Raw genomic sequence first — 12,551 nt, 5'->3', positions numbered from 1 at the left:
ATGTGGTGGTGTCCAGAAGGATTTCTTTTCTTTAGTATGTCCTTCCTATGGTCCCTAATTTGAAGTTTGCTGCAGGCCTGTTAATGACATAGACTGGTCTCAAAGATAATAACAGGCCAAAAGTCACAATTCCATAGCTAATCTTTGTCCAGAAATTTGACCACTATACAGTACTACATTAACAACTGTCATTAGCAGTAGTATAATATATAATAGAAATACAATTTGAGAAGGTAACAACACCAGGCTAGCCTTGAAAAAGCTAAACAAAAGTTAGTTCTAATTAACTTCTAGGAAAAACCACCAGGAAACAGCAGGATTTTTGGCTTTACTGAGAAGCTGAATTTCATTTAACTTTAAATAAAAAACCTAAATAATGTTATTATGCTTGAAATATTGATATCCTATATTGTAACTAATTTTGATAGAATGCCTTATTTTTTCTCCCCTTGTATTTTCAGTATTTTATTTAAATAATAAAATATCAGTACTATACTCTTGAGTGGTCATATAAACTTCAATGAATTGAAATACTGTACAATGTACCAAGACTTTTAACAAAAGGGAAAAAATCATATTAAAAGAGTTTTAAAAATCCTGAAAGAAAATAACTCAATATCACATTGTTGTCAAAGAAAAAACACTATAGGCTCAAGTGACTCTTTACCATTAAAGCTGAAAACATTACTATACTGTATAAGCAAATAATTACTATGCTAATGTGCCAGATCTATTTCCATTCTGTAACTTTTTTTCTAATATTTGTCTAGTTGTATGTACGAAAGTAATAGATTTATCATAGATAATCACTTTATGGACTGCCTAGTAGTACAATAGTACATACTGCACTCATAAAAAGGTCTGTATTCAGAATTGTAAGAACATTTAGTTCAGAGCTTAAGCATAAGATGCTGCCCAAACCTCTCCACGTGTTTTAGGTTAATTGGCATCAGTTTAATAACTTGTTCAATGTACCAAACCCTATTTTAGGATCAAGCAGATAGTTGGTTATGAACAATGACCCCATATTAGTGTTTCTAAAAAAAATTGCTATCGTTGATGCCAGTGTTTTTCAAGCTTCATCTTAATGATTCCGTTGATTTATATATTTAAAATACGTCTAGGGCTTCTTTTAAGAGTGAGTCTTTACCTACAAGTTTGCGTGTTTGTTATATTTAAAAAAAACCCACGACGCTTGGTTTTGGAATTTGTGTTTTACTCTTCCCCTTTCCATTTTACCCTCCACTTTTCTCCCGAGTTTTTAAATTACGTAACGTTCATTTGTTGTTATTTTACCAAGGTGAATCGCTGAGCTGCTCTCGAAAGGCAGTGAGTGGAAAACCCGCTTGAGAGATGAAACCGGGTCGGAGGAAAAAAAAAAGTCTAGTCCGCGGCCTGAGCCGAGCGTGTTACTAAGGAGCAGCCGGGAAGCGACTCTTTCCTTGAGGGGGTATAGCTCCAGCCGAAGCCATGCGAAGTCAAGGGTCAGCCCTTGAGGTAACAATGCTGGCCGTGACGCGAGAAGCAGCGGTTGGGAAACCGTTTCATTCTCTCCGAGGTGACGCCGAGGCACTAAGCTTTGGCGTCCGGTGACTAAAAGTCATTAGGGAGTAGAAACTGTAAACCCAGACAAAAATATTAAATTCTTAAACGCGCGGAGGTGGAAAAGGCTCAACTTTGGAACCTGGCTGGGTGGGCGGACGGGGGGGGAGAGTGGAATTGTGACGGTTGAGGCTGAGAACGCCGCACAACGGCCGCTGCCTCCCCCCTTCCCTCCCCCTCCTTTCTCGCTTTCAAAGCGGGACGCAGCTTAAAGGAGGCAGGCAGGACGGTGGGTGGGCACGCGCGCTCGGGGTGGGGTGGGGGGTTTGGCCTCGACTCGAGCTGGGAGTTAACTGCTCTTAGGCCCGCCCTCTTTTTTTCTTTTTTTTTTTGCCGGAGGCGGCAATTGTGTAGAAGCCGCCGAGAGACTGGCTTTGTCCCGGAAGGGGGCGGGCAGCTCCAGGAGCTGGGCCGCTGCGCCAGGCGACAGTTGAGAAGGCGGAGCCCCGTCGCGCGGCGGGGGCCGGGGGCGGAGCGGGCGCGAGTGAGGAGCCGTGGGGCCTGTTCTATGTCAGTCGTGTGTATGTGAGTGTGTGTGTATATATATTTATGTGTATACGTTGAGGAAGAGGGGGGGAGGGAGAGACGGAGGGGCTCGAGCGGCTCCCGGAGTCCTACTCCCGCCGCGCCCGAGGCGGCTCCCTCCCTCTGTTGCCCTTATTTCCCCCCCTCCCCCGCCTCGGCCATGGAAGAAGCATCCCGGCTGCTGGCGGGTCTCGCTCCTCCTCCTGGGGCCGCCGGAGATCCCTCGCCCCACAGACTTCAAGCGCCTCCAGGCCCACCCCAGCCCCAGGCAGCCCCCGGACTTCAGGACACGGGTGACATCTTGCAGCAGATTATGGCCATCACCGACCAGAGCCTGGATGAAGCACAGGCCAGGTGAGAAATACCTGAAGAAGATGCGTTCTGGCTCCGGGCACGGGAGTGGGCGGGGCAGGGCGGGGAAGAGAAGATCCTGAAACGAGATTGCCTACGTGTGGGGGTGAAAGCGGTTTCTCTCCCCCCCCCCCCCGCGTGCCCTTTTAGTTTGAAGTAACACGCTTTTCTGGCCTGCGACAGTTGAGCTTAGAGGCTTATGAGTAGCGAGGAATGTTTGGATCTTCGAAGATCACGATATCTGCTGCGATATGTGAATGTTAGAATTTGTAGAAATTTGAGGCTGGTTTGGTAGGCCGGCAGGGTCAGAGCAAACGGGAACTGGGCACATCTGAAACTTTAGGTTCGGTGGAAGAAAGAGGGAGACAAAAGCTCGAGAAGCATTGGACGGTTTAAACCAATAGTACCTGGCTCTGGACGGTGGTGGTCTTGTGATTTACACTGGGTAGGCTTGAGATGCCTAAACCTCACCGAACTCGGTTTAGGCATCTTTCACAAATGTGGATCGTGTGCAGCACTTTAAAATGGGGAATGCAAAAAGAGATTTAGTCCCGAGTCTTAGAATATCGATTTAGTCCAATTTGGTGACAGTTATTCAGATTTGGTGTCTTCCATGGTAAAAAAAGGCTTCTGTAATCCCAATGGGCTTTTATAATATCAGACTGTTGTTTATGAAACCGTCTGCTAAAAACAAACGGCAGGGTGGCTTACTGTGAGAACTCTTATTATGGTTTGAAAACAAGATTTATGGCTTAGCATAAAGAACTTCAGCCAATTGTGGTTATGCCAATTGTGAATTAGGCATGGGGTTTGATCAATGAGCTCAAGAGAAAAAAAATCAGGCATGTATACTCTTTATTTGGGAAAGGTTTCTGCTGAAAATGAAAAGAGTAATTGTCTAATCTCATTTTTATGCAGAAATATTAGAATACTGTGGTTTATGATAGTGAGAGGAAAATTGTGGCAGGATAATGTTTTCTTGTCAGCATGATCAGTAGATTTGAGGCAGTCACAGTTATGCACTATTAATAAACTGCAGTATAATGCATGGAATCCACAGAAACAACATACAAAATTTGTTTCAAAATATACAACATATGAGCACTATGCAGCATTTTTCTATGCCATACAAAATAATAAATAACAATAGCTACTAATAAAGTAATGTGATGACCAACAATAAATCTGCAAGAAATTAGGGAAGTAATGGAAAGGCAAGTTAATCTGAAGACTGAGCTGAACATTTGAAATACAATAAAAACAGCCATACAGATTGCTTCTTATAAAGATAATAAAGATGATTATTTAAGGATTTGCCTCATTTCTTTCTGCTATAGGATCTGACATAGCTTCAAAGGCAATTCAGTTTGGTTTTCTATGCCTTCAGGAAAATTGTGAAGGAAGGATGGCTACACAATTACATATACTGTATTGTGGCCAGACTGAAAACATGTAGCTGTCACATTGATCAACTTGTTGAATGGTCATGTCTTGAGGAAACTTTTTTTAAGTTAGTGTTATATATCATTGACAGTACAAAACAAGTAAAACAGATAATTATCTTTTCTTATTTGAATACGGTTTGTCCTTTGAAGCGTTAAGTCTAAATATTATTAGCTGTATCTACTTTGGTAGAATTTATTTCCATGTATAATGAGTTTAAATTCAGTATATAATTTTATTTTTCAGTTAAGGTTACAGTTTCAAAGATGAAAGTAAAGAATGAGCGTGTAAGACTTTTGCTTTGTTTTTTAAATTTAAGTAACTAGTTTAGCTGAACCAGAAAAGACTGGCATTATGTTGTGATTAAAAAGCTATGTCATATAAATTGATTCACTAATAGTTTGTGGAACTAAATAGATTATAATATTACTATTCCTAAATATTTTAATTAACTTACCTACATATGCTAATTTTGAGACTAAAAGCAACATATTTTCTACCTGGTTGCTTGGCATTATTCTTAATTGTTATGTATTTAGACATTCTTTAGTTCACCCTGTAACATCTCCAAATAACTGCATAAAATATCTTTGTGCAAAGATTGCCTGTGACTATCACTAGTTTTAGGCTAGATACATTAATGAACTGCTTTGTATTTCAATGAAAGTGGTTGTTTAGCTCAGTTAGATACTCAACTATAGAGTTGCCTAAAGCACTTTGAATGATGGGATTGTAAATTTGAGTAGTTGCAAGATGAGGGAACCATATAATACATGATTTAACATGTGCAAACTTTGCAGTTACTTTAGCTGTGAAAATTGCTCACAGTCATTCAGGCCATCCTGTCCTCTCATCTGGACTACTGCAATATATTCTCTATGAGGCTGCCCTTGAAAAGCATTTGGAAGCTTCAACTAATGCAAAATGCAGCTGCACAGGTAGTATAGTAAATGATTTTGGATAATCAACACAAGTTAATACCATTGCTGCATGAACTGCACTGGTTGCCAGTGTGTTTCTAGGTGCAATTCAAGATGTTGGTTGTCACCCTTAAAGCCCTTTATGGTTGGGACTGAGGGCCCATCTTCTCCCAGTTGTTTTTATCCATCCAAATTGATTTGGTAGGTTGGACTTATTTCGGGAATGGTCAGTCAAGAAATATCACCTGGCGGATACCAGAAAACATGCATCCTCTGTGGTAGTCCTTGCTCTCTGAACTATTCTCCCTTCAGAGATTAGGATGACACGGATCTTATTGGTCTTTCTTAAGCCCTTGAAACCTGGTTATGTGCCTAGGTCTAGGGCCTGTGTGTATGAAATACCCTGTTTCTGGGTTATGCTGACATCTTTGAGGATAATTTTTCTTGGTTGCCATATACTATTTATTTTTGTACTATAATTGTTTTTATGATTGTTCATCATCCAGAGTAATTTGTCTGAGTTGGGCAGCCATACAAATTAAATGAATGAATGAATGAATAAACAACCTTGGAGGGTTTTTTTCCTTTTCGTCCTCCCAATAAATATGTAAAGAGTCTTTTTTTTTTTTTGCTTTATCATTTGTCCACTTGCAGTTTGTCAGGAATACCAACCTCATACATTCCTTACAAAATGAGCATATTGTTAAACCATAGCAATATTTTCTATCTTGTAATGGCTCCTTTTAGAGGAGCATTTTCATTGGACAGTACCATGTACAGTCAGTTGTATAATTGTCTATGTCTTGAATCCATTTTTCTGGCTGAGGATTTAATACATATAATACAGGATGCAGAACTCTATTCTGTTTTTGTCATTAGATTTCTGACTTTTAAAACAAAATAATTTAGTCTGGATCTGATGTATGAAATGCTCGCAGTAAACAATATTAATTTTTAAGATAACCAGGCAGGAGATATTTTTATAGATCGGAAGAGAGGTAAATATTATTTCTTTTTAAGTGTGTGCTGCGGTTGATAAATGAAATCTTGAAATCTTGAAGGTAGACTAGAGAAGAAAATAGGCTAATGCCATTTGAAATTTCTTAGGTTTCTATGGAGTGTGGGAATTTTTCTTCATTGTATCAGCTTCTCCTTAGAGGTGCTGGGGTGGTAAATACATAGAGAGTGCATGTATATACAAAGAGAAGTAAAAGACTTGCCTCTGTATCATTCTTGCAGAATTACTTACATTTGCATGTTAATTGGGAGATCTTTTAAAAAAACAATTGCTTATAAATTACCTGCAAATCTGGGATCAAATTAGTTAAATTCAATCCTACTCAAACCCTGTTTGGAAGCCTGTTTCATGGACCACATTGGGACATTCTTCTGACTAAAGCTACACGGGATTTAGCTTTACGAATGCTTAGATTTGCATGAGGTTGAGATGCATGTAGCATATTAGTTATAGTATTACGCTAGGGTAATAACTACTCTATATTCAGTGTGATATATTCTCAGAGTTCTAGTAAACCACTGTGTATACATCACCCTAAGTTAATCCAACATTTGAAAATATTAGAAAATAGACTATGGTGAAAATTGCAGGAATGATCTATGCTGAATCTCTAGACGTTATCTATGCCTCCTCCCCCACCCTCCTGATATTTGTCGAGATGAATAATAAAAAACATGAACTAAATAGAATCTGTTTCAAAACTGAAGCTATTGTTGAAAACTCTAGGAAGAGTAAGATGCTTTTTTAAAATTCCAATTTGAGAAATGCATCCTTTTTTTAAGGGGTTATCTCCCTGTGTTTTACATATGATTGGAATTAATTATGGGATGTAACTTGCATGATGTGGAAACACCACAGAAATGTGAATTAGCACTCTTGTTATTCTGATACTGATGAAGGATGTGATTTTGCTTTTAATGAAGAGTAATATTTTAGGAATATTAAATATTCTATTATTTTATAAGAATAATTGATAAAATTCCCAGTAATATGCTTTGATGCAGGCATTATATCAGTACACAGATTGAAAGAATACTCTGTACTACCCTATAATGATTATTTTAATAACAAAATTACTTTAAAAAAGATTTCTATACTATTTCAGTGACTGAATTATCTTAAACTAGATTTGGATTAAACAAGGGAACACGAAGGAGATCCAGGTTTAGTTATGATTCTTAGGAATAGATATTTCTTATATCAATTTCCAGCTCTTGCTGTATTTGCTCCAAAAAAAAAGCTCTACTAAATTCAGCACAGTGATCTCATAGTATCTATCAGTTTGATAGGATTTCTTCAGCATTCATATACAGTGATACCTCGTCTTGCGAACTTAATTTGTTCTGTGACCAGGTTTGTAAGTAGAAAAGTTCGTAAGACAAAGTAATTTTCCCCATAGGAATCAATGTAAAAGCAAATAATGCGTGCAACGCCATTCCAAAAATCACCCCTTTTGCCTTGCACCGCTGGGAATCCCTGCCTCCGGATTTCCGCTGCCAGCTGAAGCTGTGGGATTCTCCTGAGCCTCCCCTCGCTTGGAAACTCCACCTCCGGACATCCATCGCCAGCTGAAGAGCCCGTTCTTGCATTGCTGGGATTCCCTGAGCCTCTCCTTGTTGGGATTCCCTTCATTTCTGCTGGCGTTGCTTTGAATCCCAGCAAGGGGAGACTTAGGGAAATCCCAGCAATGCAAGAACGGGCACTTTGGCTGGCAACGGAAGTCCAGGATGGGGATTCCCAGCGAGGGAAGGCTCAGTGGAATCCCAGCGCCTCGTCTGGTAATGGAAGTCTGGAGGTGGGGCATCCCAGCGGCGGCAGTTCGGGTTTGTAAGGTAAAAATAGTTCGGAAGAAGAGGCAAAAAAGTCTTAAATACCTGGTTGGTATCACAAAAAGTTTGTATGAAGAGGGGTTTGTAAGACGAGGTATCACTGTATCTCAAGTCTTTAGAAAGTTCAGGTAATATGAAATTGCAGTCCTTTTTACTTGCACAAATTGCTTCTGCTAAATGGAAGTTGTTTGCAAGTTGTTAATAATAATAATACTAATAATACTAATAAATAATTTATTAGATTTGTATGCCGCCCCTCTCCGCAGTTAAAGTAGTATAAAACTTTTAATACTAATACTTGCAAAATTTGTATTTTTTAATTTATCTACTTTCCAACTCTGGAAAGTATTCTCAAGGTAGCTGTTGAAACACAAGCGACAAAACTGGATGTATATCGTATGAAGCATGTTATGTGTGAATTAATTCATATAGAAACAAACACTTCTAAGGTACACTAATATAATTTATTTCTTATTAATGTGTAACTGTGTCACCTACAAGTGAAATAATACTCTATCCTAGTGATGGCGAATTGTTTTAGCACTGAGTGCCGAAAAGGGAGTGTGTGCGCATGCTCATCTGGTCCGCAACTCAGAAGAGGAACTTCCCAGGGTGCATGCGCCCTTTCCCAAATGAACGTCTACCTTCTGCTGCATACATGTGCACCGGCCAGCTAGTCTACCAGTTACTGGCTTGCATGTTTGTGTGACGATCAGCTGATTGGTGCGCATGCTCATGCAGGAAAACAGAAGACCAGCACTTCTGGTTTCTGGCACTGCTGCACTCACAACGGTCAGTTGATTGTCGCTAGCACATATGTGCCAGAAACCCAGAAGAGGAATGGGTGACGCTGTGTGTGATGGGCGCATGACTCTGCGTGCCATTTCAGGCCCGCTTGCCATAGGTTCACCATCATGGCTCTATCCTTTGCTCTACAGCAAACTAATTTCCACATACAGTATTGCATGCAAATTACACTTTTAGTATGCCTCTAGAAAGTTGCCTTTCTTGTTCCTGAATTAATGTTTTCTCTTCTTTTCCTCTGTTCATTCATATGTCAGTTCCTACATTCCTGTGGTTTGCTGTGCGTGACATAATGCTGAAAGAATTGGCTGAAGGTGCAGCATGAGTCAGGGTGGTATTTGTGCAGCAGAACATCAAGACACATTCCTCAAGTCCTGGAACTTGAGATGTTACTTCACTTAGGAGAGAAGCCTCCTGTCCCCCAAGAAAATCATCATGGGAATGTCATGAAATCTATTCTTAGTCACGTTAACAATATTTTCATTTGATTTGTCCAAACATGCTCGTATTAGCCTTGAAATATGCAGTACAGGATATAACTACACAAAACGCCATACACACATTGTATGTAATGTGGTCTGACAACTACGTAGCTACAACTCTCAGTATTGAACTTTAGAATCTAGAGAATCATATAATAATTTTGTATTATAATATTTCCCCATGCCTGTTGCTAATTGCTCAGGACTGCTTAGTCCTAAAAGCAGAATTCTGCTTCTTACCCTCCTCAGTCAGAAACTTGATTTTTATGCTGTCCTCTAATACACTTGCACAAGGTAGTTGGCACCTCTGTCCTTCACTTAATATTATGGCTGTTTTTTCTTTTAACAATGTAAGCCTTAGTGGACGTGTTGTTTAGCAGCTGCCTTTGTGCAAAATTATTACGTTCCTTGTGTAAGTGATTCCATTTTGAAATTGCACTTGGTTGGAATTAAACTTTTGTAATTGTGCCAAAGTTTTGTATCTGACCTTCCATAAATCAAGCAATCAGAAACTGCTACTTTCCATATATTCAGTAGGATGCTCTCCTGATGAAGTAGGGACATTAATATGAACTGAAGTTTGTGCATATTTTGTTGGTTGTTAAATATTTGAATCTGATGTTTTCTGAAAACATTTCTGGTTAATCTTGAAAAGATAAGCGGCATCAGGCTGGATTAATATTTGAATAGGAGATCATTAGGAAGTCTCGAAACTGTAGGCTAGACTGCTGTATTGAAAAAAAATATATCCTAGAAGGTATGGACAAAACTATTTTGTTTCCAACCCTCCGTCCCCTCAGTTGTGTCTATGTACTTTCTAAGAATTCAGCTAGCCTTGAAAAAAAAAACCAACTAATATTTTATAAATATATATTTAACAGCAGCATATGGAAATGAGAGACCTTTGCAAACCTTTGGATGGTTTACACAAAATGCTATATTTAGAGTCAAGCCGTTATATATTTCCCATTAAAGGGAAATAATTTCAGTGAACAGAGATTCTGTGAATAGAAGGATTTTGAATATGAAATTTTGTAGTGGTATCAGTTGTTTTCATACAAATACTGTAGAGACAAGTCATTATTTATTTCCCTTTGTGAAGACAAAGAAGTTCAGAGAACAGAGATTCTGGGAAGGGAAAGATTTTGAATAAGATAGGTGAGAGCAGTACTATAAAAGGTGAAAGCTTTTCAGTCAAAAATATTTTTGATTGTGTTTTGTCATGTGAGGTGAGCTATATTGAAACAATTAAGAAAAGGGCAGGCTTATAATAGTTGCAGGCTATGAGAAAGCCAATCTAGGATTTTTTTAATGATTTATTTTTATCATTGTAAACAATACGTGAAAAATGCACAGATCTGTTCTATTTAAAAATTAAATTTTACATTGTATATTTCTGAAAACTAATGAATAGGGCTGTGAAGCAATTTGGATTTGAAGGCAAAAGGATTTTTCAGAACATCAATTTCATAGATCTTTACATCATTTACATCATTCTGCAGAAATAAAGGGAGGTCATGTGAACTTTAAAAAAAAGAAATGCTTCAAGGAATTGCAAATGGGTATTACATGAAAGCTCTGTGCACAGCAGGATACCCTTTCCCCTTCATATTCAAAGTATGATTTCCCTTAGCATTCAAGATGTTTGTGGCTGAAGAATGGATTTCTGTTGGTCTTCCAGAAAAGAGTTGGTAAACTGAAGATGGTGCCACTGAAAGCAGAGGACCATGGCGGAGTGAAGATCCAATGAAGGGATTGGCTTTTTGGGATTCTTTTCTGGAGAAGGAATAGATTTGTACTCATACACATGTACAGTACTCCAAACAGTTGTTTCTCATAAGGAGATTGACAGACAGCAGTTTCCAGTGAGTTTGGAGCTCAGGAAGACAAGAGATCTTCTTTGCCCAAACAAAGGACTTTGGGTTTGCATATTTCCTTCCTTAATGACTTTTGAAAACGCGTTTGCTAACTGCTTTTCAGATAATAATCAGAAGTATAACTTTTACTAAGGTTTAATTGTAAATTAAAATTGAATTTCCTTTTATCTTTAGTGAAGGAAGTTTTATATATAAATATAAGAACTAAAAATCTTTTAAAAAATAAATAGCAAAAAGAATATTGATTTTAGAAAATTACAAATGGACTATTTATCCAGATGGCTTTGAAATAAGATTTTGAAACTATTTATAAGAATGCTTTTCATGGAAAAATCCTGTTGTTTTGATTACTTGAATATACAATAAGATGAGGTTTTGAAGATTGATAATTGAAAGAACTAAAACTAAATGTTACAATTAAAGGAGAAGAACACTTAAATTTGTCCTAATATAGAAGAATATTTGATTTGAAGGTGGATTTAAAAATGATGGGCTATGGTAATGATATGGAAGGAGATATACAAATGAAACCACTAATGTCTTATCAAATCAAAAAGAGTAACCTGAATAACTTTCTTATATTGGATTTACAAAAAGATTTGTTAAATTGTTGAAGAATTTTGTAAAAAGGGATGAAGATAATATGAGAAATCAAAATCTTAATAGATTATTTGAGAGGATTAAGGATCAAGATTGTTCAAAGTAAAGGGGAGAAATGTAAAAAAAAGAGATCAAGATTGTTAAAAGTAATAGGAAGGAATATAAAATCGGTTTACTTGATAAAGGTTAAAATAGATATGTTGTATATCTTACTGGACTTTTGCTCACCAGGATTGAATTATGGGGCTTTATTCATACAAGTTTAAAAGCTGTAAAGATAAGAGATGATATGTTTGTTGTATTTTAAGAGAAGATGATAACTTGCTAAAATTGTTCATATAGGTTGTCCTCGAAGTACAACCTTTTGTTTAATGATGGTTTAGTTGGAATGACATTGAAAAAAAGTACCATATTTTTTGAGAATAAGATGCATCTTTTTTCTCCCCTAAAAAAGGAGAGTGAAAATGTTGATGCGTCATACAGTATATTGAATACAGGCATTTTTTGCCTCCTGAAGTCCCGCCCCTGCATTCCACTTTTGCAAAAAAATTGGCTCATTTTTCACAAAAATGGGGTGGGCAGAGAGTTTGGGAGGGCTGCAGAGTGTTCCTGGGAGACAATCTGGCAAAAATGCTCCTGTTTTTGAGAAAAATTGTTGTGATTGTTTTGCAAAAAAAACGGGGGTGTTTTTGCCTTCCCCCAGTCTCCAGAAGCACTCTCTGGAGCAGACCTCCCAAACCCTTCCTGTGCTGTTTTTTTTTTTTTTTGCAAAAATGGGTGAAAAACAGGTCTGTTTTGGGGGAAAATTGGGTGTGCAGAAGGTTTGGGAGGCCTGCAGAGTGCTTATGGGGGCTAGGGAAGGCAAAAGCGTCCCTGTTTTTGCAAACAACAGACATTTCTTCTTTGGAAAAGTGGGGAATTATTCCCTTCCCTCATCCCCTGGGAGCACTCTGCAGGCTTCCCAAATTCTGTTTTTTGCAAAAACGGGTGAAAATGGGCCCATTTTTGCAAAAAACGGGGTGCACAGAGGGTTTGGGAGGCCTGAAGAGTGCTCCTGGGGGTCGGGGAGGTAAGAGGAAAGAGAAAACTTTTTTTCCTTA

General features: G+C 38.3%; 1 protein-coding gene across 2 annotated transcripts in view; it reads left to right on the top strand.

Annotated features, from left to right (window-relative positions):
* The first annotated feature begins 1,319 nt into the window (after nucleotides 1-1,319).
* Nucleotides 1,320-12,551, top strand: part of LOC139161652 (pre-B-cell leukemia transcription factor 3-like) — a 70,379-nt gene continuing 59,147 nt past the window's right edge. The window contains exon 1 of one of the 2 annotated variants that reach the window (XM_070741074.1): nucleotides 1,320-1,497. Coding sequence is in view for 1 of the 2 variants with exons in the window: in XM_070741073.1 (XP_070597174.1) it covers nucleotides 2,288-2,481 (194 nt within the window). In the remaining variant the exon portion in view is untranslated. Of the gene's footprint in view, nucleotides 1,498-1,659; nucleotides 2,482-12,551 lie in introns of those variants that run through there. The other variant, XM_070741073.1, reaches the window with a different exon arrangement.

This window comes from Erythrolamprus reginae, chromosome 2 (genome assembly GCF_031021105.1).
Source record: "Erythrolamprus reginae isolate rEryReg1 chromosome 2, rEryReg1.hap1, whole genome shotgun sequence".
Lineage (NCBI taxonomy): Eukaryota > Metazoa > Chordata > Lepidosauria > Squamata > Dipsadidae > Erythrolamprus > Erythrolamprus reginae.
This window is presented reverse-complemented; position numbering and strand designations above follow the sequence as displayed.